Source organism: Balearica regulorum, chromosome 21 (assembly GCF_011004875.1).
Source record: "Balearica regulorum gibbericeps isolate bBalReg1 chromosome 21, bBalReg1.pri, whole genome shotgun sequence".
NCBI classification, from domain to species: Eukaryota; Metazoa; Chordata; class Aves; order Gruiformes; family Gruidae; genus Balearica; species Balearica regulorum.
Window position 1 is genome coordinate 4,327,115 of NC_046204.1, and position 21,571 is coordinate 4,348,685.

The 21,571-nt window shown below is 43.5% G+C and overlaps 1 protein-coding gene across 8 annotated transcripts in view; it reads right to left on the minus strand.

Moving 5' to 3' along the window:
- Nucleotides 1–658: 658 nt before the first annotated feature.
- RERE (arginine-glutamic acid dipeptide repeats) overlaps nucleotides 659–21,571 on the minus strand; it is a 250,039-nt gene continuing 229,126 nt past the window's right edge. For 6 of the 8 annotated variants that reach the window (XM_075773595.1, XM_075773601.1, XM_075773596.1 and 3 more), the window contains 11 exons: nucleotides 18,791–18,953; nucleotides 16,472–16,564; nucleotides 15,486–15,685; nucleotides 14,078–14,239; nucleotides 12,510–12,623; nucleotides 10,186–11,570; nucleotides 9,566–9,788; nucleotides 7,562–8,285; nucleotides 5,143–5,289; nucleotides 4,729–4,909; nucleotides 659–3,712 (listed from right to left, as the gene is read on the minus strand). In XM_075773595.1, coding sequence (XP_075629710.1) covers nucleotides 3,679–3,712; nucleotides 4,729–4,909; nucleotides 5,143–5,289; nucleotides 7,562–8,285; nucleotides 9,566–9,788; nucleotides 10,186–11,570; nucleotides 12,510–12,623; nucleotides 14,078–14,239; nucleotides 15,486–15,685; nucleotides 16,472–16,564; nucleotides 18,791–18,953 — 3,426 coding nt within the window. In that variant the 3' untranslated portion in view covers nucleotides 659–3,678. The remainder of the gene's footprint in view (nucleotides 3,713–4,728; nucleotides 4,910–5,142; nucleotides 5,290–7,561; nucleotides 8,286–9,565; nucleotides 9,789–10,185; nucleotides 11,571–12,509; nucleotides 12,624–14,077; nucleotides 14,240–15,485; nucleotides 15,686–16,471; nucleotides 16,565–18,790; nucleotides 18,954–21,571) is intronic. The other 2 variants (XM_075773600.1, XM_075773599.1) reach the window with 2 other exon arrangements.

Here is a 21,571-nt window from a genome sequence, read left to right on the forward strand (position 1 = left end):
AATGCACACAAACATGTAACTTTATGCACTTTGAAAGCAAATTTTAGTTTTTCAGCAGGCAGCGAATAGGCAATGAGTTATTGTGCATCTTTCCCTGCAATTATCATCCCTTTGGAATGCATCTCTTGCCAGCTCTGTATCAGTTGTGTGCAAGAATACTCCACTGGCACAAAGTAGCATCTCTCAGAAAATAAGATGCATGAAAAAACCTCGGCATTGGGGTATATATAGTGTACTATATCTAATTCCTTTTAACTACCCGTTTGTGCTCAGGCAGATCAGTGGCTACGATACATTACCATTGTACACAGAAAGCCCCTGAAGTCACGACAGTCAAAACATCCTTACACATTCATTCTCGTCAATTTGACTGCTTAACTTATAGAAAAATACGCCAAAGTTATGCAGTATGGCCCTAAAGCATAAATGTGCCTCAGGGAGGCAGAATACACTCTGGAACTGGACATGATGTTGGTGTTTTGTGTAGTGTGTATTAAAAACGAAATGACCTCAAAGAAGGGAAAAAATAAAGCCACGAAAGACAACAGCTTTGAAACAGACAAGATGGCCACGCCGCCATCCCGTATCGTCCCAGATGAAAAGAACTTTTCCCACTAACAACAATCAAAAGACACATTTCGCTTGCAGGCAAAACCTGGCTGCTGTAGTGTAGCTTGGTTTTATTTATGTCCACAAATATTTCAAAAAAATTACAAAATACTCAAATGGAGAGAACACAGAAGTCACGATTTCTGGGTTTCTACTCTGTTTACACTGTGTTATCCCATGGCAAACTACTCATATATACATTAAGCTTCAAGATATATATAAATGTAGCAGTCAGAATGTACACTCTGCTTTAACGGTGCAGTGAAACAAGCTCAACCATGACGACATAGAACAAGAGAGACGTTTCAAAAACATTAAAGCAAAATTAAAAAATAAACTTTCAAAACAGGAAAAATAAGAGAGATTTCTTAAAGAAAATCAAAAGGTCTGGGTTGTTTTAACAGGGCATTGAACACCAAGATGGCTTCAAAAACCACTGCATGTAAAATTGTAGTTAATCATTGGTCTAAAATGGAAGAATTTCAGTGCTTATTTGCTGAATGCTGTGAACAGAAAAAGTTCCACAAATTATCAGAATACTTTTCTAATTAAAAAAAGAAAAAAGAAAAGAGATCAATGAATATCTTTTGAACAGACTGAAAACTTCAGCTGAAAAAAAAAAATTCAGAGAGAGGACCATTGGAGGCAATTAGCTTTTTTTTTTTTTCCCCTTAGGAAGAACTACAGCTAAAAATAACAGCAAAAAAGAAGGATCAGAAGAAATGGCTGAACTCCCCCAAACTCCCAAATTCCACATGGTAAAAACAAGGAGGGGAGGTTTAACTGAAACGTGCCTAATTAGACCTTTAAAGTAAACTGAGGCATTCTCTCTGCTGAGCAGACCGATCGTACTAGCAACTCCACTGTTAGCAAAAGTAAAAAACGCTACTCAGAAGCAAACCCTTCCACCTGATCACTGCAGGCAGCGACCGAAGGCATTGACTGAAGATGACTTTACCACCCTTGACTCTAGGTTGACCTCATGGTTTCCAAATCTCAGAAACACTAGCTGTTCCTCCTAATACCTTCACAGTTCAAATACAGCAGATGGAACTGATTAAACGCTATTGCAGTTCTTTAGCACTGAGAAATCTAGAATAGAGGACAGAAAAAAAGGAAGATCAACATCAGTTGAAATAATCCTCCTCTCTCTCCTGTACACTCTTGCCTAGAATAGCCTGATGCGTAGTTTAAATCGGTAAATTGATGTTACTAACTGTCCGACAGTAATCTTTGGGCACTGACACTGGTTTGAGATCCATGAGGTGGATAAAGCACTGTGCATGCCATGCCTTCCATCATCAGAACATATGATTAACTACAAGTTTATCAAGCATGGCTCAGTACAGTCCTATGACACAACCATCACACTGAACAGCCTACAACAGCAGAGAGAGCACTCATGAGTTAAGAGAGAGTGAGTGGGGGGGGAAGTTATGCACCAGCAGAAAAAACGGCCAGATTCAGATGTCCATTGGTTGCATCACCTTCTGCTCTGGCAAAGAAAACCCATGGCAAAACAGTGGGAAGAAAAAAAATAAAAATCTGCCTAGACAGTAAGCAGAGCTGTCTCCAAAATAATGCTCACTGGCCGCCTGTGTATTCCTCTCCTTTTACCATCCACATGGGAACTAGCCAACAGGAGTTATTCTGCATGGACCTGTTGTGTTGGGAGTCAGTAAATGTTACTGTCCATATGTCCGGTTAATCCCAAAGCAGTAAGTTCCTGAGATACAGAACACTGGTGGCAATTAAAAAGTTTTTGCTTACAAAACCAAAACTAAAACAGTCTAAGAGAAATACAGACTGGTCTTTGCAAAACAACTTTAAGAACACTAACCGAGTTGCCTATCCGCTTTTCTTAAGAACGTATCAAACGTAAGAGGCCAGAAAGAGCACATCTTCCAAAAATATGCACATGCATACAAAATTCTGGCTGTACTAGTTTGAGCCACGGAACATTTTAAAAAAGATATTTTAGAACAGATTATTTCTTTGAACCTTTGTCTAAAGTCTAAAACCAATGTAGTTAGATTAAGTTTCAAAAGGTAATAGGAAAGAAGTGTATTATGGCCACACTGAAAATTAACCCTTGAAGTAGGCATCAAAAGGGTAAGCTAGTTCCAAGGGACACCTGTACTGCTGAGAAACCCAACTCAACAGAAATCATCTGCAGAACAGAGAGATGTAACACTAACAAAAAACCCAACAAACCCAAACAAACCAAAAAACCAAGAACAGAAACAGTCATTTGCAACATTATCCCTGCAACTCCCTTTAATGCTTATTGTTGATATCAAACCAAATTTCAAGCTTTTACCCATTTGAAATTATTGATACCCATCATTCCCTTTAATTAAAGGGATAATTATATATATATATTTTATTAAAAAATCAACTCTGTATTCTGTCAATACCAGGTAGGAATTCACAATTTGTGATGTTACTGAAAATCAAGATAAATGTTTCTGGAGTTTTGTTTTGTTTTGTTTCTCCCCTCTACCCAAAAAAGTTATTTACAGACTTAAAAAGCCATGCTGCAGAACTGAGCTCTCTTTAAAATTATGAAGATTTCCTACAATGTATTAAAATAAAAGTAGATTTTTATTATTATAGCACTTGGATTCAGAGCTTGTTATGTCACCTACTTGCAATCCTTGTTTCTTTTAAAATAGCTATAGATGCATTGAGTGTCTCTTCACGCACAGTGACTTGTGTTGTGAACCTGATTCTAGCACCTACTCAAAACAAACTAGTAAGGAAAAAAAAAAAACCAAAACCAAGATTGCAGGAAGTTCTCTGAATATTCCACACAGTCCTGTATTTTCAATAGGCTTCTGAATACGTTGTCATGCAGGGAGACCCACACCAGTCTTGAGAAATCTTCTCTACAAATGAACACTATGCTGATAAGTCTCTACTTGTTGGGTGGTTGTTTCTGTTTTAAATATATAAAGAAATCTTTATAAGATATTCTTTTCCTTTTGTAGCTCTTATTGTATGTAAAAATGTTCCACTCCTTCCCAAGGACTGGGGTTTCCATAGCCAGCATTACAAATAAATAATTTATTACAACTGTTTGTCGCCTTCTTTCTTCAGTCGACTGAAAGAGAAAGAAAACTCATTTTAACAAAACGAAGGTGTCGTGACACTTCAGAGATAACTTGCCTTCCTGCTAACCTCACCCAGGTGCCCTGAACAAAGGTTGCAACAGGACTTGTGAGCTTTCAGTACAAAAATGAGAGCCATTGTACCAGCAGTGATAATGCCGTCTGCTGCGGGAGGAAGCGATGACCTTTTGCTCCTGAAGCGCTCCTTACACGTGAGCAAGAGCACTAGTGCCAGCTCATCACACTTCAGCTTTATCTGCGGTCGCAGATATGACAGTCGCTTGCAGGCAGCCTGGCTGACCCCACGGCCCAAGGCCAGCAGGCAATTTTGGATAGCAGAGGCAAGGACTGACACACCAGGGTGAAGCAGCGCAAGGCAGGCGTTTAGTACGCTGCTTCCTATATATCCTTGCTACCCACAGACACGTGGAATGACCCTTGCTAGGTGCAGTGCTGGTGACTTTTTCTTCTTCACTGCCAAACAGGAAATGAGGTGGTGTCATGTAAGGCAGGCCAAGAAGAGAACCACTCTACTATCAACACCACACATCATTCTGGGGAGAAAGAACTCACATGACTCATCTAGGCATTCTCAGCTGGTAATGCAGGATCCATGTTATTCACGATTTACTGAATCTCTCCCCTCTTCTCATTCAAAAAGCTTTTACCCACCCTCCTCCACTTCTCTCAAAGAAGCCAGAGAGATGTGGAAGCAGCAATCGTATCAAGTACCACACTAAAGACTCCAGTCAGAGGTAATTCTGCAATGTAAGACTCAGCTAGTCTACATCTTGTGCCAATAATTCGGACCTGGCTTCCTATCTGCCCTATCACCTAGGCCCAAATTAGGTCTTAGTACAGCTTCACCATCTTCCAGAACTGCATCAGGTCAGTAACTCAGCACACAGTAAGGAAGGCAGACATTCAGAAGAAAAAAGATGGAACGTGAAGAAAGATGAAGGAAGCTGTACCACCCCTGCATCTCCAAAGCCTTCACAGCACCTCTCACCTGTAATAATCTTCCTGACTTGGTAGATGACCACCATGCATGTGAGGATGCCCGTGCAACCACTGCTGCTCCATTGCCAGTCTTTGCAGCTCTGCTGACTGGGCGTGCATGGCCTGCAGTTGGTGGGCTGCTGACATAGGAGGTGGAATGGCACCAGGCAGATCTCGCGGATAAGGAGTACCTAAGAGAGAGTTGCCCATTTTTAGACATTTGTTTGCTCTGAGGCTGCAGAGAGTTATCCCATGAAGCTGCCTTTTTTTTTTTTTTTATAAAAGACAACCAACCTTTGGCTGTAACCTAAGTTACAGCTCGACTCCACCAACTCCCCTCCCCAAGAAATGCTAAGACCCAGAAGAAAAGATGACAGTTGATATCAAGGGTCAGCCTTTGTAAAGGACCGTACAATGCTCTCACCAAAGACTGGATGTCGGAGCATTTCATGCTCATGAGGTGGCTGCCCTAGCAATGGGTTGGGGATGGTTCCAGGTGGGTAGGGAAAACGTGCCAAATGGGGTCCAGCTGCTAAAGGATCCACCAGCGGGTGAACAGGTCCTGCTGAACCTGTAAAAGAAGGAAAGCAAGCAATCAATCAACTGCTCTGGGAAGCATCGCTCACTGTTGGGAGAGCAAAAGCCCCGTTAGACTTGAGCCGGATCAGCATTTGGCCTATCTGGCATGTAATTACCAGGACCTTAGCTCCGTCCAATTTGAAACACACTTCTCTATCTTCAAGTGCCATCTGCTTACCAAACAGTCTTAATTGTTAAAGCAACAACCCACGGCCTTCAATTTCTACAAGAAAAAGAAATCCACCAAGCAAGGGGAAAAAAACCAACAAAGATTGTCAACATTTAGAAAAAAATTTCCCACAAACTCTCCTATTTCCCCTTTCCACACATAAAATTCAAGGATCATTAGTGACATTTAGTACAAAAGCACTTCAGCACCCTTCTGACTTTACCAATACTGCTTGACAGGCCAAAAGCTGGCCAAAACCTTTGTTTGCAAAAGGTGACATTGTCACCATCATTGTGTGGAGAGGACATCTGTAGACAACCCTTCTGATGTCACTTTACTAGTATGATGAAAGACGACACCAGCAAAACCTGAAAAACACTTATTCACCAGCTCATCTGAAATCTCTGCCTGTTATGCTGTAAGCAGACTGCAGAGGAACCACAAAAATGAAAGGAATACAACACAGCTAATACAAGTCTCCCTCAGCTGTTACCTGGTCCAGAGCAGAGATGTGTGGACGTTTTACTCTATTCATCCCCACTCTAAGGAAACACACAGGTTATGCACGGTAGGGCCTTACCCACCTGTGGAGCTACTCTGGAGCAAGAAATACTCAGAGACACGCAAGAGCCCCTAACTGTATTTTAACCTGGCGTCCAAGATTACAGCCAAATTACTTTTCCAATACAGGTAAGAGAGACTTAACATTGAGGTGACTTGGCTTCGTCTGCACCAGTCTCTTGCTAGACTGACAGCGAGAACGTACTAGCTATATTTTTATCCAGAATAACTGAGGAGTATCCAGACTTACCTGCACAGAGGTGGTGACTTACCTGACAACAGAATCCTTGCATAGACACAATCTACGACAAATTTCTTCTGCTATCAATGGGGTATGCAAACCTGCCCTAAATTGAACTGGTTTGTAATTTGTGCAGTCTCAACCACAGCCACAGCTTTAAGAATGTCGATATTCAGTGCTATCACCTCCTACCTGTAACCCCCGCCCCGTAACAATCTCACAAGACCCTTGCTGATTTCCTTGCTATACAATTTGGCTTCCACAACAGCACTCAAAATCCTTCCAATCTCCAAAAAGCAGACATCTCAGCTATGTTTAATGCATATTGCTCCAAGGCAAAGTATGCTATATTTGCTTGCACAGACACCACATTTGTAGCCAGCTGCACCAGAAGCTGCACTTCAAGTACTTGGACTTTTTTTTTTTTTGGCCCTTACTTAGCAGCTACTGCACCTGGTGCCTTGCTTGCTATGTCCTCTCCAGTCTGCCATCAGAAAATCAGAAAAAATTCTGCTTAGTGCCTCATCTTCCAGACTCCAGGTTCCAGACTTCAGACTTCTAAAGGACTAACCACGTAGCTCGCGTTAGAAACGAGCAAGGCATCGATTCACTTTTGAAACTATTAAATACTCTGGGGAAAAAAATTTCCACACATAAGAATATACTGTAGCTAAAAAGATGCCAACCTATAAATTTAGATGGTTTTTATGAGATTCCTGACAGAGAATTTTAGCTCAACTAAAGCCAGATGGTTGTCATGTCAAATGGCTAAAGAGATGAAGTCTTTCTCTCCTCATTTTTTTTTTTCAGTTCCTATAGGGAAACACCAGCTTCAGCTCCTTTCCAGCTCTAACTCATAACAGCCATTAGCGGTGCTGACAGTTCTGTGACATCTCTCTGTCCTGGTTCTAGTGAATTCCCTTCACCCAACGGAGCCTCCACCCGTACACCAGACACCACTGTAAGGTGGTACTCTAGAACCCCAGTACTTTTAAAAAACAAAATCGAAACAGCAAGCCTTTTACAGTGACAGCGTGCAGTCTCAATGATGATAGCTGTACTGTTACCTTCATTTACTTTATCACTGTTATTTGTCCACCCTCCCCCCCAAAAAAATTGTTTGCATTTCAGTTATCATAACTTGATACAGTACAGAAGTCACATATACAACAAAACAGGGATTTTGCTACTTGAATTCCAGAGGCACAGCTTGCCTGTTTTGGGTAGACCTCTGCTAACAGCTCACGAGGGAGGTTCCCTAGGAAACTGCCTAGCCCGTTTCCCTGGGCTCACCTTGATGTAAGGGATCCTGCTGATGAAGGTGTAAATGCGAGTGTATGTGTGAATGTTGGTGATGGTGAGGCGTAACGTTGAACATCTGGAGCCGTGCCAACGGGTCGTTTGTCAGCGATGCCATCCGCTCAGCATGTATTCTCTCTGCTGCCAGTCTGTCAGGGTAGCTCATTTCAGGCCGTAACTGTGGGCCTGCCAGTGCAAGTCTCTCTCTTTCAAGGGGGTTCAAACCCGGATGGAAGGAAGCAAACGGGTGAGGTCCTGCTGTTGGGGGAATAGTCAGTGCACCGTGCCTGGCAAAATGCTCCATGGGGTTAGTAGCTGGGTGCAGTGCATCTAGCTCTGGGGGCTTCACCTCAAAGCCAGGTTTCATCCTCTCTCTCAACTCCCTTTCCCGGATTTCTCGCTCCCGGATTTCCCGCTCTCGCAGCTCTCGTTCCCGAATGGTGGGATCCACATTGTAGAGGCCGGGCATATGGTAGGCCAGAAGTGGATCGGTGGGGTTCAGGGGGACAAAGAAGGGATGATTACGGTTTGTTGGCGACATGACATGAGGGCGGGCATATTCACTCAGTGTTCGTAAAGCAGGCGTATCTGGACCAATGTAAGGTGGTACAGCAGCAATGGTCGTCGGTGGAGGTTCAAATGAAGGTCTCATATGTGCTGGCCCGCTGAGCTGAGACTCTCCAAGACGGCCTTCATGGGAGGAGCTGGATACCTTCTGCTGCACAGAACGGGGGAAGAGAATTTTAGTTCAACACATTTGGTGTGAAAACACAGCAGGCACAGACTTCCCTTCTTGTCCTTCAAGCTCTAAGAGGAGCTAAGTGCAGCCTGCTGAGCCTCGTGACTCCTGCAGTTGTGTGCTCAATGTGGTTTGGGGAAGAACTGGAATGTGTCTATCCTGCAGGCCAGAAGATAACTTCTTTGTACTGGCAGCCTCAAAGCTACACAACTGCTTTACAGTTAGTAAAGCAGTAACTAGGTGGTACGTGTCACAGCTATGGGCAATAGCTGGCTGGTACATGTCACTACAGACTACCAGTCTTGTGTGCAGCATGTTCTTCCTCTCCTCTCCACACTCACTTGTATCCTCAAACCCACTACACCCAAGGAAACTCATGCCCACGATGTGCAACACAACAAATTCCACTCCTTTCACATCAGGACTTTGCATCCTGCTCTCCCCTCCTGCACAAGGGCAGCGTAGTACTTCTGGGGAGGACAATAAGCACAGTTTACTCATGCGATTGCACAAAGATCCCCATCCCTCAAATAAAGCAAAGTTCCCATACATGACATCCTTTAGTGGACAGATGCTATATCCTGACTTTTGTAATCCCACAGAAACACATAGCTATTATTCAGATCTCTGAAACACGCCAGGGAATAGGAAGACTTTAGCACCTTCCTTTTCAGCATCAGTAATGCATTACTGACCACCAATTCTGTGGGCCCAGAAGTAATCACTCCTTTCCAACAGGCCACAGAAAAATGGATTAGTTATATTGGCTCTTTATACGAAGACTGGAGTTTGGGTCTCCCCATTAAAAAAAAAAAAAAAAAAAGTTATGTGCCTTTAAGTTTACTTCAAATTTTAAAAGTCTTCAGGTCCCCTTCTTCCAGCAGACAGCACTCTTGCGCCTGCACAGAAGTACAAGGTGCACAAAGGCATTCACTGTATCCGCACAGAGTGCTTTTCTACTGCAACTAAACGTAAATACTTGGCCTAGTTATCCCCAGCTGCGTTGGCTTCCCACACATCAGGAAAAGACCATGAGTAGAAACTCTCCATTTCCTTTAAAGAGAGGAACGTCACAGGCAGGCCAGGAGGTGCTCACAGCTGGCTGGCTTTCACTTAACACACCAGGCTCCCATATTCACAAATACCTGATGGCACACGAGTTAAAGCGCTTCTGGGGATTTGCATTCCGTAGTCACCATCCAGGTCAGATCCTACCATGCCAAGTCCCTTAAACAGCTCTTAGCTATAAATAAACCTACCGCAGCTCTTTCTGCTTCTCTTTCACGCTCCCGCTCCCTCTCTCTTTCCTTCTCTTTTTCTTTTTCTCTCTCCCTCTCTTCTCTGGCTTTCTGCTCTGCCTCCCTTTTGGCCTTTTCAATGGCCTCTTCTCTCTTCTTGGCCAGTTTCGATCCTGCCAGAGGCATAAAGTATAAGTCTGCTCTTGAGCATGAGTTGTAGCCACGGTCCAGGTGCTTATAGAACCTGAAAGAAACAAAACAGAAAGAGCTTAAAAGATCCAAGAGTCTGGGATTTAAGAGCTGTATGTCAAAAAAAAAAAAAAAAAAAAAAGTATCACTCTATGCTTATACAATAGCACTACCAGCTTCCCTGAAAGCCATGACAAAATTAATTGTACCATATTACTCCACAGACAAGCAGAGTATAAAACCCCTCTCACAATTACAAACTGCAATGCCCTGTCTGAATATGCTGACTGTATCAGCACCTTTCCAGAAAAACAGAGCAAAATCATGCCAGAAAGAGAGGCTGACAAAATGCGCGTGTAAAGTACACTCAGCTCCACAGGAGCTCATTTCTCAGCTTTTGGGGGTGCAGAAAGACCGAGCACATTAAGGAAGCACTGCTGACTACTCCATACCTGGCTGATTGACTAGCATGACTTGGTGTATCCACCACAGTGGGTTCTGGTGATGGACTTCTGGGTGGAGGGGGAGGGCTTTCTGGTTCCTCAGCTTCATCTGGGACTTCTTCTTTGATTTGAATAGGCGGTAGCGTGCAGGCTGTCACCACTGGCACGTTTCCACTAGAAGCTGCTGATGTGGAGATGGAAGTCTGAAGTGGGATGCCAGGCACAGTGGGTGGCGTGGAAGTGGAGGGGCAAGAAGGAGGGGTGATGGAAGGTGGGCCTCCTGGGACAAACGGATGCTGAGAAAAGGGGGGCTGGGAGGATACCTGATGGAGTCCAGATGGGGGGTGATTAGCAGGTGGGGGAAGGCTCTGACTCTGCGTCAGTACAGGAGGCTGGGCTGGCGAAGACTGCAGCGGTTGGCTTTGAGGCATCAGCTGCAAAGGAGGAGGGTGTGCAGATGGAGGATGATGAGTTGAGAGGGAGCTCAGAGGTTTTAAAGCAGGTGGTGGAGGCAAGTTGGAGTTCATGGAGAATGGAGAAGGGCCAGAGAGGTGAGGAGGGTGCTTATGGGATGGAGCAGTGGGGAGCTGAGGGATTGGGGTGGTAGGGGGAGGTTTGATATGAGGCATGGCCATGGGCGCAGGGGGCAAGGGCTGCTCCCGTGGAGGCTGAGCCTGCTGCAGTGAGGTCGCGGTTGGCAGGACAGGCTGCGTTACCTGAACCTGGAGAGCGGAGTGAGAATGAGACGGTGCTTGTGTCTGAAGGGGAACCTGAGACTGAGATGACTGAGCGGGGAGGGAAAATGGCTGGGAAGGTACAGGATGAGGCAGGAGCGGCTGGGCCGGCAGGCTGTGAGGGGCAGGTTGGGTCTGACTGTGGAGCGGAGCCTGCGGGTGAGGCTGCGAAGAGGCAGGGGTCGACTGGCTCTGCGACACGCTCAGAGGCTGCAGAGGTGGGTGGGGTGACGGGAGTCTCTGCGGGTGCAAAGCCGGGGCCTGCTGTATGTGAGAATGAGGAGGCGGTGGCGCGGGGGCCTGGGGCTGGCTAGTGGGCTGGGACGCTGACGGTGAGACCTGCGGTGGAGCTGAAGCAGCGCTGGACACTGCCGGCAGCGATGCTGGTAACTGGGCTGGTATCGGTGGCGTAGGAGCAGGAGCCTGGCCAGAACCGCTCTGTGCCTGAAGCACTTGGGGCTGTGCCTGCAGCACTTGCTGTTGAGCAGATGAATCCGAGTCGCTCTCATTGTCTTGAGGGCTAGGGATGCTGGGTGACGTGCTCCGGTTATCCTGGTCAATGTCCTTGGGATCGCTGCTCCCTTCGTCATTGACGCTGCGGCTGTCAGAGCTCTCGCCTTCGCCCTCGCCCTCTGAGGGAGAGTTTGGCCTGCTGATCTCCTGCGGGGAGAGGGGGAAGAATAACCACCGTGCGTGAGAAAACAGCACAAAGAACACTACCAGCACGCCACAGGATGCAACCTGTCACGCATGCTGTGCAAACACAAGTGGAAGTACCACCCTTTGAACCTCACAGGACTTAAAACAGCACAAGCAACGTAAATATCCAAAGGGAGGGTGCAAAGAGAGAGCCAGGCTCTTTTTCGTAGTGTCCAGTGCCAACGGGCATAAACCGAAATACAGGAGGTTCTGCCTGAACATAATGAAACACTTTTTCACTATGAGGGTGATGAAGCAATGGAACAGGTTGCCCAGAAAGGCGGTGGACTTTCCATCTTTGGAGATACTCAAAAGCCGTCCGGACATGGTCCTGGGCTGTCAGCTCTAGGTGGCCCTGCTTGAGCAGAGGGGATGGACTAGATGACCTCCATGTCCCTTCCAACCTCAATCATTCTGTGATTCTGTAATATGGAAAGCTTAGTGCCAAAATTCCCAAATCCTGTGCAAAGAGTGAACCTGGTGAGGTACATGCAGCTGAAAAGACATCCTGCAAGTATGTCAATCAAGCTTTGATACCATTAAATTAAGAGAACTCCAGTGGTGGTCTTCTAACTTGCCACCGAAGAGGAAAAACCAAATTTCAACTAAAAAAAAAAATTGGGGGGTGGGGTGGGTGATTGGAAAATAATCCAAGTATACTCCTATATGGTTGCTACTGATATTAAAACAAAAAAAGACTTCTGGACTTTCCCCGTATCAATCCACTGTTTTTCAACAGAAGGAACACATTATAATATTGGTTGCTTTCCAGCCACAGATTAAGTTACAATTTGCTGTGGCTTAAACTGATTTCATGTTTTTGGTTTGTTACCGGGTTTGCACCCCCTCCCACTCTCATACCATTCTCCTAAGAGAAAAATATCCCTCTGTGGGACTCACTTGAGTTTTGGATTTTTTGGCATTGGACCTGTCAGGTTCCTCTGTGTCAGAAGCTGCCTTTTCCCGCTGCCTCTTGGAGTTCTTGAGAGGAGAAGATACCTCTTCTTTTATCTTCTGCCACGAATGAAGCAGAACACAACGGTTACCAGTGATGTAAATGCAAAAGTAAATTGAGCGTATGCTAGCGCTACCATATTTAACACAAATGAACGCGGAGGGTTCCTATGGAACAGGAGAACCGATCAGAAGTTGAGATAGTCAGTATTTAACAACAATCCAATACGCATCTGTCCCTGTGTCCAATTACAAGTTGCAGGGGAATCTGTTCCTGAGCTGCTGCTGTATTCCACCATCTGCCAGGAGCAGCTCTCAGACGACTTGCATCTACATAACGCTCCAGCCACTCCCTCTGGAGGTCAAATTTAAGAGAGAACCCAAAACAGAAGGCAACTTTACTTCTACAGATGGAAACCCAAGGGGCAGTTTGCACACAAGCCCTGCACACGTTTCTTACACAAGCTAGTAGGAAAAAGGAACATCAAGTAAAGCATTCCTCATCATGCAGAAGTGGTCTCGAGCTTTGAAAGTCAAGGAGTAAACAGAGCAGTTTTCAGCTCTGCAGAATCAAGTCTGTCAGGAACTCATACCAGATCTACTGGTATGTAGCAACTCTAACAGAGACCAAGACCAGTTGGTAACAGAGGATGGAGCAAGAATTTCTGCGGAGACGGGCACAGGATAAGCCTCTTTCTACTACATGAAACTCCTGCTTTACTCCTGATATTGGAGAGGGATATTTTTATATCCTCTCAAATATAGGGCTAACAGTGAGTAGCTATTACAACATTACTACCTTCTTTCACAGCCTGGGACAGCTTTATACATCACGTAATTACCTAACTTCAAAATTTCCTAAGTTCTCAGCTTTTATCATGTGAAAACTTGCTCCGTACTCCTGTTTTGACTTCCTTTTTCTTTAAAATATTTATTTTTAACTTGCTACTTTTCAATTTACACTGCTTAATGGCAAGCCTTCCTGCTTCATCTGGCTTTGTTTCTTCAGTACTCTCTTGGAAAGACACTTATTCATTTAAACAGACTAAACTGTCAGCTTGCTCTGAAAAATCAAGCAAATATACACAGAAAAACAGTAACAGCAGTAGTCTCAATTACTACATATTCATATTCCTTTGTAAACAAGGATTAAATACTGCTTAAAAAAAAAAATCCCCAAAACTGTCTACTTGTCTCAAATGTAGCATTTCTGATCTGTATTACTTCCACGAGCCTAATGCTTACATTTGCATCCAAAATTGAAGGATTAATTTATCATGACAGCGGTAAGGTTATGTGGGGATACTTTAATGGTTTTTATCATCATACATCCTTATCTACAGGAACAAAGTATAAGTCAGATGCACCATTAAATTTTTTGCTTATCCACACAAGTAGGAATTTCTAGGTCACAGAGAGATTCCCTGGCCTCCTAGAATCTGCATCTCATTTAGCTGACTGAAGAGGCCTCAGGTGTCCAGTCCTAACACAAAAAAAGAACGGGAAAACTTTACCTTGGTAGATTTCTTCACGGAATCTGCTTTGCTGTCATTACTGGAGGTGCTGGCAGCGCTCGGAGAGTTGCGGCCACTGGAACGGATGTCTTCATTAATAGGTGAGGCTCTACCATCAGGGCTGGCCGGCTGCTTTTTACGACCACTACGTAGTGTAGACATCTTAACAAAAAGAAAACATATCAAAGTCAGCATTTGTCCAACCTCTGATTTTTTTTCTGTCTTACAGCAGGGGAATGGATGGAGCACTCAAGAGTGTGAAAAATGAAAAACCAAGAGCATTTAACATTGTTACAATTCTTCCTTGAAAGCTCATCTGGACTTAAAAGTAACAGGAGGCAAATCCTTAATTTATCTACTTAAAAACGTTAAGTGCTTGTCTACTTAAAAACATTTAGCAGTGCCTGCTAGAAATGACAACATTAGAAAGACGTTCCAAAGCTGCTGCTGTTTGCATGCTAAATTTTCTTCATAAAACACACGCATGCACATTTTTAAGCGCACACACGCAGAGAGTGAGGTAGGACGCAACCCTCACGTTCCATTAAAAAAAAAAAAAGTCTATCTGTCAGCATTCAAGCAGTCAAGACCAGTTTGTAAAACCACAGTTTTAACGTCAATAAGGAATCACAGTAGAGCTTATTTCAATAATCAATGCTGTTTCCCTCCCACTCCAGCAGTTTTTGGGATGAGTAGCTACCATAAAAAACAATGAAGTCAACCTTACCTGACCACGTAGCCTCACAAGACATTTAGAAACAACGATCATATCATCATGATCAGAAAGATGGAGAGGGGAGGGCATGGAAAAGAAATACATCTGCTGCTTTTTATCAGCCGAAACCCAAAGCAAACGTCAAACTAACCAGAGCTGCTGTCAGAGTTCTCACCGGTGCCTTGTGCGCGGTAAGGCTCCCGGCATTTCACCGAGTAAAACCTCTGTGACAGAGCACACCAACCATAGGAGAAAACTACAGTTTTCTGGAGGGAAGAGATTTTTAACTGCAGTAATATGAGGAGACCACATGAATAGCATTTAAGTTCTTAAAACTCCTCTTTTAAAATGAGCCCAAGGGCTCACCTCTGACAGGATCCAGCTGGAAGGAGGACACAAACACTGTAGTGATACACTGGTCAAGTGCCCCCTTACGATGACAGTCCCCTGCCAGTCATTTCAATCATGAAATTAAGTTTGACTAGAACGTGCGAGAAGAGACATTTCAGCTCTTTTCCAAAGAAAGCCTCAACCTTAGCAAATTTCACACCTGCAGACACAAATGCAGCAGCAGGCACATACCATGACAAACAAGCAAGATGGAGAAAGCGTCATTTCAGAAGTTCGACCACCATTTTCCAGACAACACCTCCTCTTTACAGAAGAAGCTGCAATGCAAAGCGTTAAGCTTACCGAGCCTCGACTCCGCCTTGTCCTCATGCTATGTTTTCCACTGAGTCCATCATCTTCCTCTTTGACAGGCTTAAACATAAAGGGTGGAGGGTCTACAGGCTTCTCGATGGGTGGCAGCTCTCCGTATTTTTTGAAGTGAATGCGACAATCAGTGCACAATAAAATGTTTTCTCGACCGCCGTGGTGCCAGTCCTTAGAGGCTTTGGGCAGGAAAAGCAACAGCTTAGAAATAAGCAATGGACCAGATACTCAGCACAAACACACTGCATTATTTAAAAAAGCACACAACAACTAGAAAAGTAGCTGCTTTTCTACGGGCAACAGAAGTTGGAGAAATTTCTGGAAAACTTCGTCCTGTTCCAGGCTTAGCCTGTGTTCCAGTGCACATCTTCAATATTCAATTTGCAAAGTATTTGTTTACTTAAGTAACTACAGTTTTGAAAACAAAGAAAGAAGCCTTACGTCCTCTACCTGGGAGCTAACAGGCAGCTATTATTCTCCAAAGCTGTGGTTTCTTAAAGTGAAGTGAGCTATGAACTTCTCATTTCCTTCCCTTCCCTATTTTGGGGCTCAGACTTCGATGCCATGCATATGTCCGAATCTCAGACAACCTTCAGGAATACCTACAGGAATGAGGCTGCTGCAGAAGAGATTTGGCACGGTGTAAAGAAGTTTTGTGTGTGACAGTCACAGTCCAATATTGATTTGTTATATCACAAATGGATCACATAGATTATGGATTACATAGATTATTTTTTTCCTATATAAATGTCTACCTCTCAGGATTCTCCTTTGTCACTGCAATATTAATTCACAGTGGCAAAGCATGATTAACTCTGCTAGGAATGCTGCACATTTTAGCTGATTCAACCCCACAGTTTTTTGAACAGCTGTACATGCACACGAACCGCTCCTGCTTGAATGAACCTGCATTAAGTAGGCAGTAGCAGAAAGGAGAGAAACACAGGAATGAATCAGGTGCCTACTGGTTGTGAAGCAGTGACGACAGGCGTAGCCCTTCAGTTCCTGTTCACTGTCCTCGCTGTCAAAGTCATCTTCACTGGCCGAGCTCAAGTCCACTGAATAAGTAAAGAACAAGGGAAGAGGAAAACAGTAAAGAAAAACTCAGCAGGATTTTCTTTTTCCTCCTAGTTGGCTAAAACAACCATTAATAATAGTCTTCACACAAATTTTGTGACTTCCTACAACCACCTTGCCTTGGACGGCCGTATTTCCGATTTTGCAAACAAAGCAAGGCCAGACCTGATCATTCTACAGATTAAAGGAGGATTCCAAGAATGCACCGAGTGATACAGTTCACAGAACTTTTGATTCAGTACACAGTACTTTTTCAATTAACTCTTTGTTCAAATACTGTTCATGCTTAGTTAGAGAGGCTGCATTCCAAAAGCACAAATTTCAAGAGAAAGGAGGTTTATCTCTAGAACCCGGTCAAATTTAAAATCAAGTATTCTATATCTAAATCCTTCTTTACTAGATTCTGTGGACAGATACTGCAATGGCTTTTCTGGTTTTTATTTTGTTTCTAGACTTCATCTTCTAAACCAGATGGGGACTGCTGTTATGCTCTGCTAGTCAGTGGCTATATTTAACCCAAGAGCTAGATGTGTTTTGTGGGTGGAAGAAACGATGCTTGCATATAACGTAACTGTTTGAAAAACATGTTGTGATTCTTTCGGATGAGAGGTACTACAAAGATACTACAAGCTTTCCATTTCTTACTGCAAGGCTCCGTAATACTTTTAACCCGTGGCAGACTTAGATTTCAAGAATGTCGTGTTTCAAAGAAGTGAAGAATATGGAAAGGGTCACTTTTCTTTGGGGCAAGAAATATATAGCAAATTCACTGATTACAAGGCTGTGAGCTAAAAAGCACCATCTAAACCACTGAAAATCTGCAGACATCACAAAACCTGTATCTTACCTCATCTTCTAAAACAACACAGGAGTAAATCCTTTCTGATTAGAGTACTACATTTTTCTAGCACCATCACTACAAATTCACAACATAACAGGTCTATAATTTCTCACAAGCAGAAAGCCCTGTGGCTTCTTTTGTTCACGTCTAATTAGAAAAGAAGTTCTTGATGCAAGAATACTGGTTTTTCTAAAGGTTCCAAGCGGATATTTTGTATTACATGCAGTTTATAGAGAGGGAGGGATTCTACAGTACTTGCCATTAGTGTTTGTCATCAACTCACTGCTCTTCAAATTAACACAGGGTCCCATTTAATAACAGTACCTGCTAGCACCACCATAATTTCTACATTAATTCTTGCAGATGTTCAAACCCTAACTGCAAAATTGACACCGGGCTAGAACTTGCTTTCTTTTACTAAACTGATTTTTATATTCATCCTGTAGTCAGATCCATGTGGATGGGTCCTTCCAGCCACATGCACTCTCAAGTGCTCAGTATCATGGATTGAGCTGTAGAGTCAAGATCCCCCCTTCTTGTGCACAGAAATCAGCAATAAACCCTTTCAATTTCGGCAAGGAGAAGCTAACAGCCCTTTCTTACTACCTCACTAATACCCTTCTCCAGAATTCTCTGTCCTGCCTGCTCACCACATCCTCTACCTCCCCCACATTAATAAGACTCTGCCAATTTCTGCCTTCCCCATGCTTGCCCATAGTCCCTTTTCTTTAGAAGGTATGTGAAAGGTGCTGGGTTTAGTCCATAGAAAGACTCGAAACTCACAGGGTAAGATAAGCCTTTTACATCGAAGTTTATAAAGCCACATGGACATGACTAATCATAAGCCTTTGCAATGCAGCACATTTCACTGGTTTGGGTAGTTATTCTTTGTTTAGACACTTCTGCTTCAGTCAAGGCCAAAGTTCTTCCAAGATGCATTAAGATACAACAGTGCTGGCTGCAGCACACAGCCTGAGATCAAGCAGAAGGTATGGGCCACCAGTACGGGCGAAAGGGACTTCCTTCCAAAGGGATGAAGGACTTCCTGCGGTTTGCATTTTCTAATTCCCATTACTGCAACAAGCCTGGAGAAAATACAACACAAACCCAAGAAAAGAGTAGGGAAATTCAGCACCAGGGCAATGATTCCATCCTTACAGGATGCTTTTATGTTTAAGAACTGCACAAAGCACTTGGTGATCAAAGACGCCCACCACATTCCAGCATAATGGTATAGGACCAGGAGAGGGCAACTGCCTGAACTCCATTTCCTTGCTTCATTCACTTGAAGGTACAGCACCGTTACATTACTGTTGCTCCCTGCATCTAAACAAAGATAAATGCATTACTTTTAGCTTCCACTTACAGAATTCACTGGAGGGGGGCCTGGAGGGAGTGTTGACTGGAGTGGAAGCAGTTCGAGTTTTAATTCTCCGAAACACAGCCTGTCTTCGATGCCTACGGTGGGCTCGAGAACTTGCTGCTTCAGGGGTTTTCTTCCAATAGTAATAGAAGGTGATTAGTTCTCCCTGCAAATACAGAAGGAGTATGTTAGAGGGGCATGCAAATCTGACTTGTCAGCTTTTTTCCTCCCTTTTGCTCTCTGTATGCGTGCACACGTATTTTTGTAGGAAGCTTCAACGATGTATTTCAGCCAAACAAAAGAATTCTTTAGATAAGACAGAAAAAAAATCCTCATTATTTTTTGTTTGCTTTTGCAGGGGAGGAACAGAAGTGTCTTCTCACTCCTCTCCTCCTCCACTAGAAAAGAGGTCGGGTAGTACGTATCCAGCCTCCCCTTGATGCTGCTGCTGGTCTCAGCAATTCGGAAGGGGCTGCCCTTGCTCTCGGCTCAGCATCCCGGAGACACTCCTGCACAGCTCAGGAGGCACGGCGTCCGGAGAGGCACCGCCTTTCAGTGAGCGGTCAGAACAAATAATCGGTAACCGCTACGGATTCTCTGGTGTTTACAGAAAGAACAAGGATCAATTCAAACAGATACTGCCATTTTGTCAACCTACATTCTGCATACAGATATTTTTAAATATACCTGTTTAAGAAGCTGAAAGCTAGAATAAAAACGTGTTCAACAAGAAGTCTATAACCATAACAACCCTACTACAGTAAATCGTGTTTTAATTTGAATATATATGCCCACATCTAAATTAATTAAGCAGTTAAAAGAGCACACCTAGAGAAATGAGTGATAATTTCACAGCATAATGAATCTGGCTTACATTCAAAAACTAGAGCAGCTGCCATTCAAACTAGCGGATGTAATGCCGAACTGAAGAACAGCATGTGGTTTTAATCTCTTTTCTCTTACTTTGAAACCCCATCATTTCCTGGCGACTTGTCTGCCTCTAAGGTAAAAGGTGTTGTTTCTTTCAAGTTCCAAGAGAAAAACGGAGAAGTTCTAACCAGCCCCTTGAAAAATCAACATCAGAACAAACATACCTGAATTGCCCACAAAAAGGGTTTCTTTGAACTACATTTTATCTGATCAAATAACATAACCTCAGCCTGCTGCCTCTGTGGGGAAATCCTGCAGCCTATACTCACGGCAGATCACTCACGTTAACTCTAATAAAGACACACCCTTAATCCAAACTCTCCCAAGGGCCTCAAACAAGCAATTACAGCCGTAACTAACATCTGTACCACTGAAACACTTGAAAGACAAAAGGAGGATGTTGTTCTAGACATTAACTGCTGACATTTAAGACACTTAAGAATTTTACCAATGCCTAATTTAAAAATAGAAACACCAGAAAGAGAACACAACCACAACTTTGATTTATGGCAATAGACAGATGAGGTTTTTTTATCTGCGCTGCTATAGACTGGGATTGATGCTACTGATCTCCACCACAGACCTGAACAACATTCACACCAAACTGGAATCAGAGTGATACTTGGTGAGGAGGAGGAGGAGGAGGGCAAAATTAATCATTACCTGCAATTGTTGATTCTGAAGGACAAAAGTCCTACTGAAAAAAAATAAATAAATTAAGAAAATATAACTCTTTCCTGAAGAGAATCTAAAACCAAAATGGCGGCAGGCTGGCAATGAGCATGCAAGCCATGTCAGATCTGGGAAGGACACAGAGTTCTGACACCCAGCACCCGGCTCCGCTCCTGCATGTGTTTGCGTTAGAAATAACATTTTACTCTGAGTCCATTAAGCGGGCTCAAAGTCCATCCGGCACAAGTGTTTGTCAAACGGAGGATACGACCTGTGCCAGGAGGCAGACGAAGCTCTGCAGAAAAGCTTATGCAATGCTTTTCAGAAGTAGAAAGTCTCTTGCAAATGAAACCAGCCACATTTTACCTATAAATTCATTTATATCATATCTGAAGTGTCAGTACCAAGGAGCAAGTCAGTAAATCCCATGTCTTTATGTCAGTGAATTAATGTGTCCTCTGACATATGGCAACAGCAGAGTGCAAACCAATCTTTTCCTCCTATCATAAAACAGGAAATGGGAATCTATTTGAGCTCTATTTACACATCACAAACCCGCCAGGTCCTAAGGGAAGTTTAACAACTTATACATGCACTACATCATAATCCAAACTAAAAAAAAAAAAAAAAAAAAGGTGTATATTTATAAAAAAATACTAACTTCATAATGCTTCTTTCCCTGAGACCCTCCCAAAACTGCAGTCACAAATGCATGCAGATAAAGATGAAACAGAAGTTTATTCAACAACTAGTTTTACCCCATCTATGAAATCTGGGTATATGAGAGGACTAGAGAATATTCTGTACTTCAAATCCATCAGACTGCACAGCTACATGACTCAGTAAATGACTCAACTTTCCGACACAGAGAAATAAAAGTCAAAGAGAAAGCACACACAGAGAACGTTAATGTTATATACGTAGACACAGGTTAGACACGTACTACGCTGCAAAAAATTCCATGCCAGATCTTATTAGCTGCCTGGCTATCTAATATTATATTGTCTACCTAAGGGATTAAATGCTGGAGTGGAGCGAGTCTGGAAAGATTAGAAACAGCATATTGGTGACTGCACGGGTGGCAAGAGCTCGAGCACAAAGGAGTAAGTCAGGAAAGCTCTGGTTCTGCAAACAGGGAGTAAAAACAGCTTCCAGCTTTGCTGCAAGGGAAGTCAAATGAAC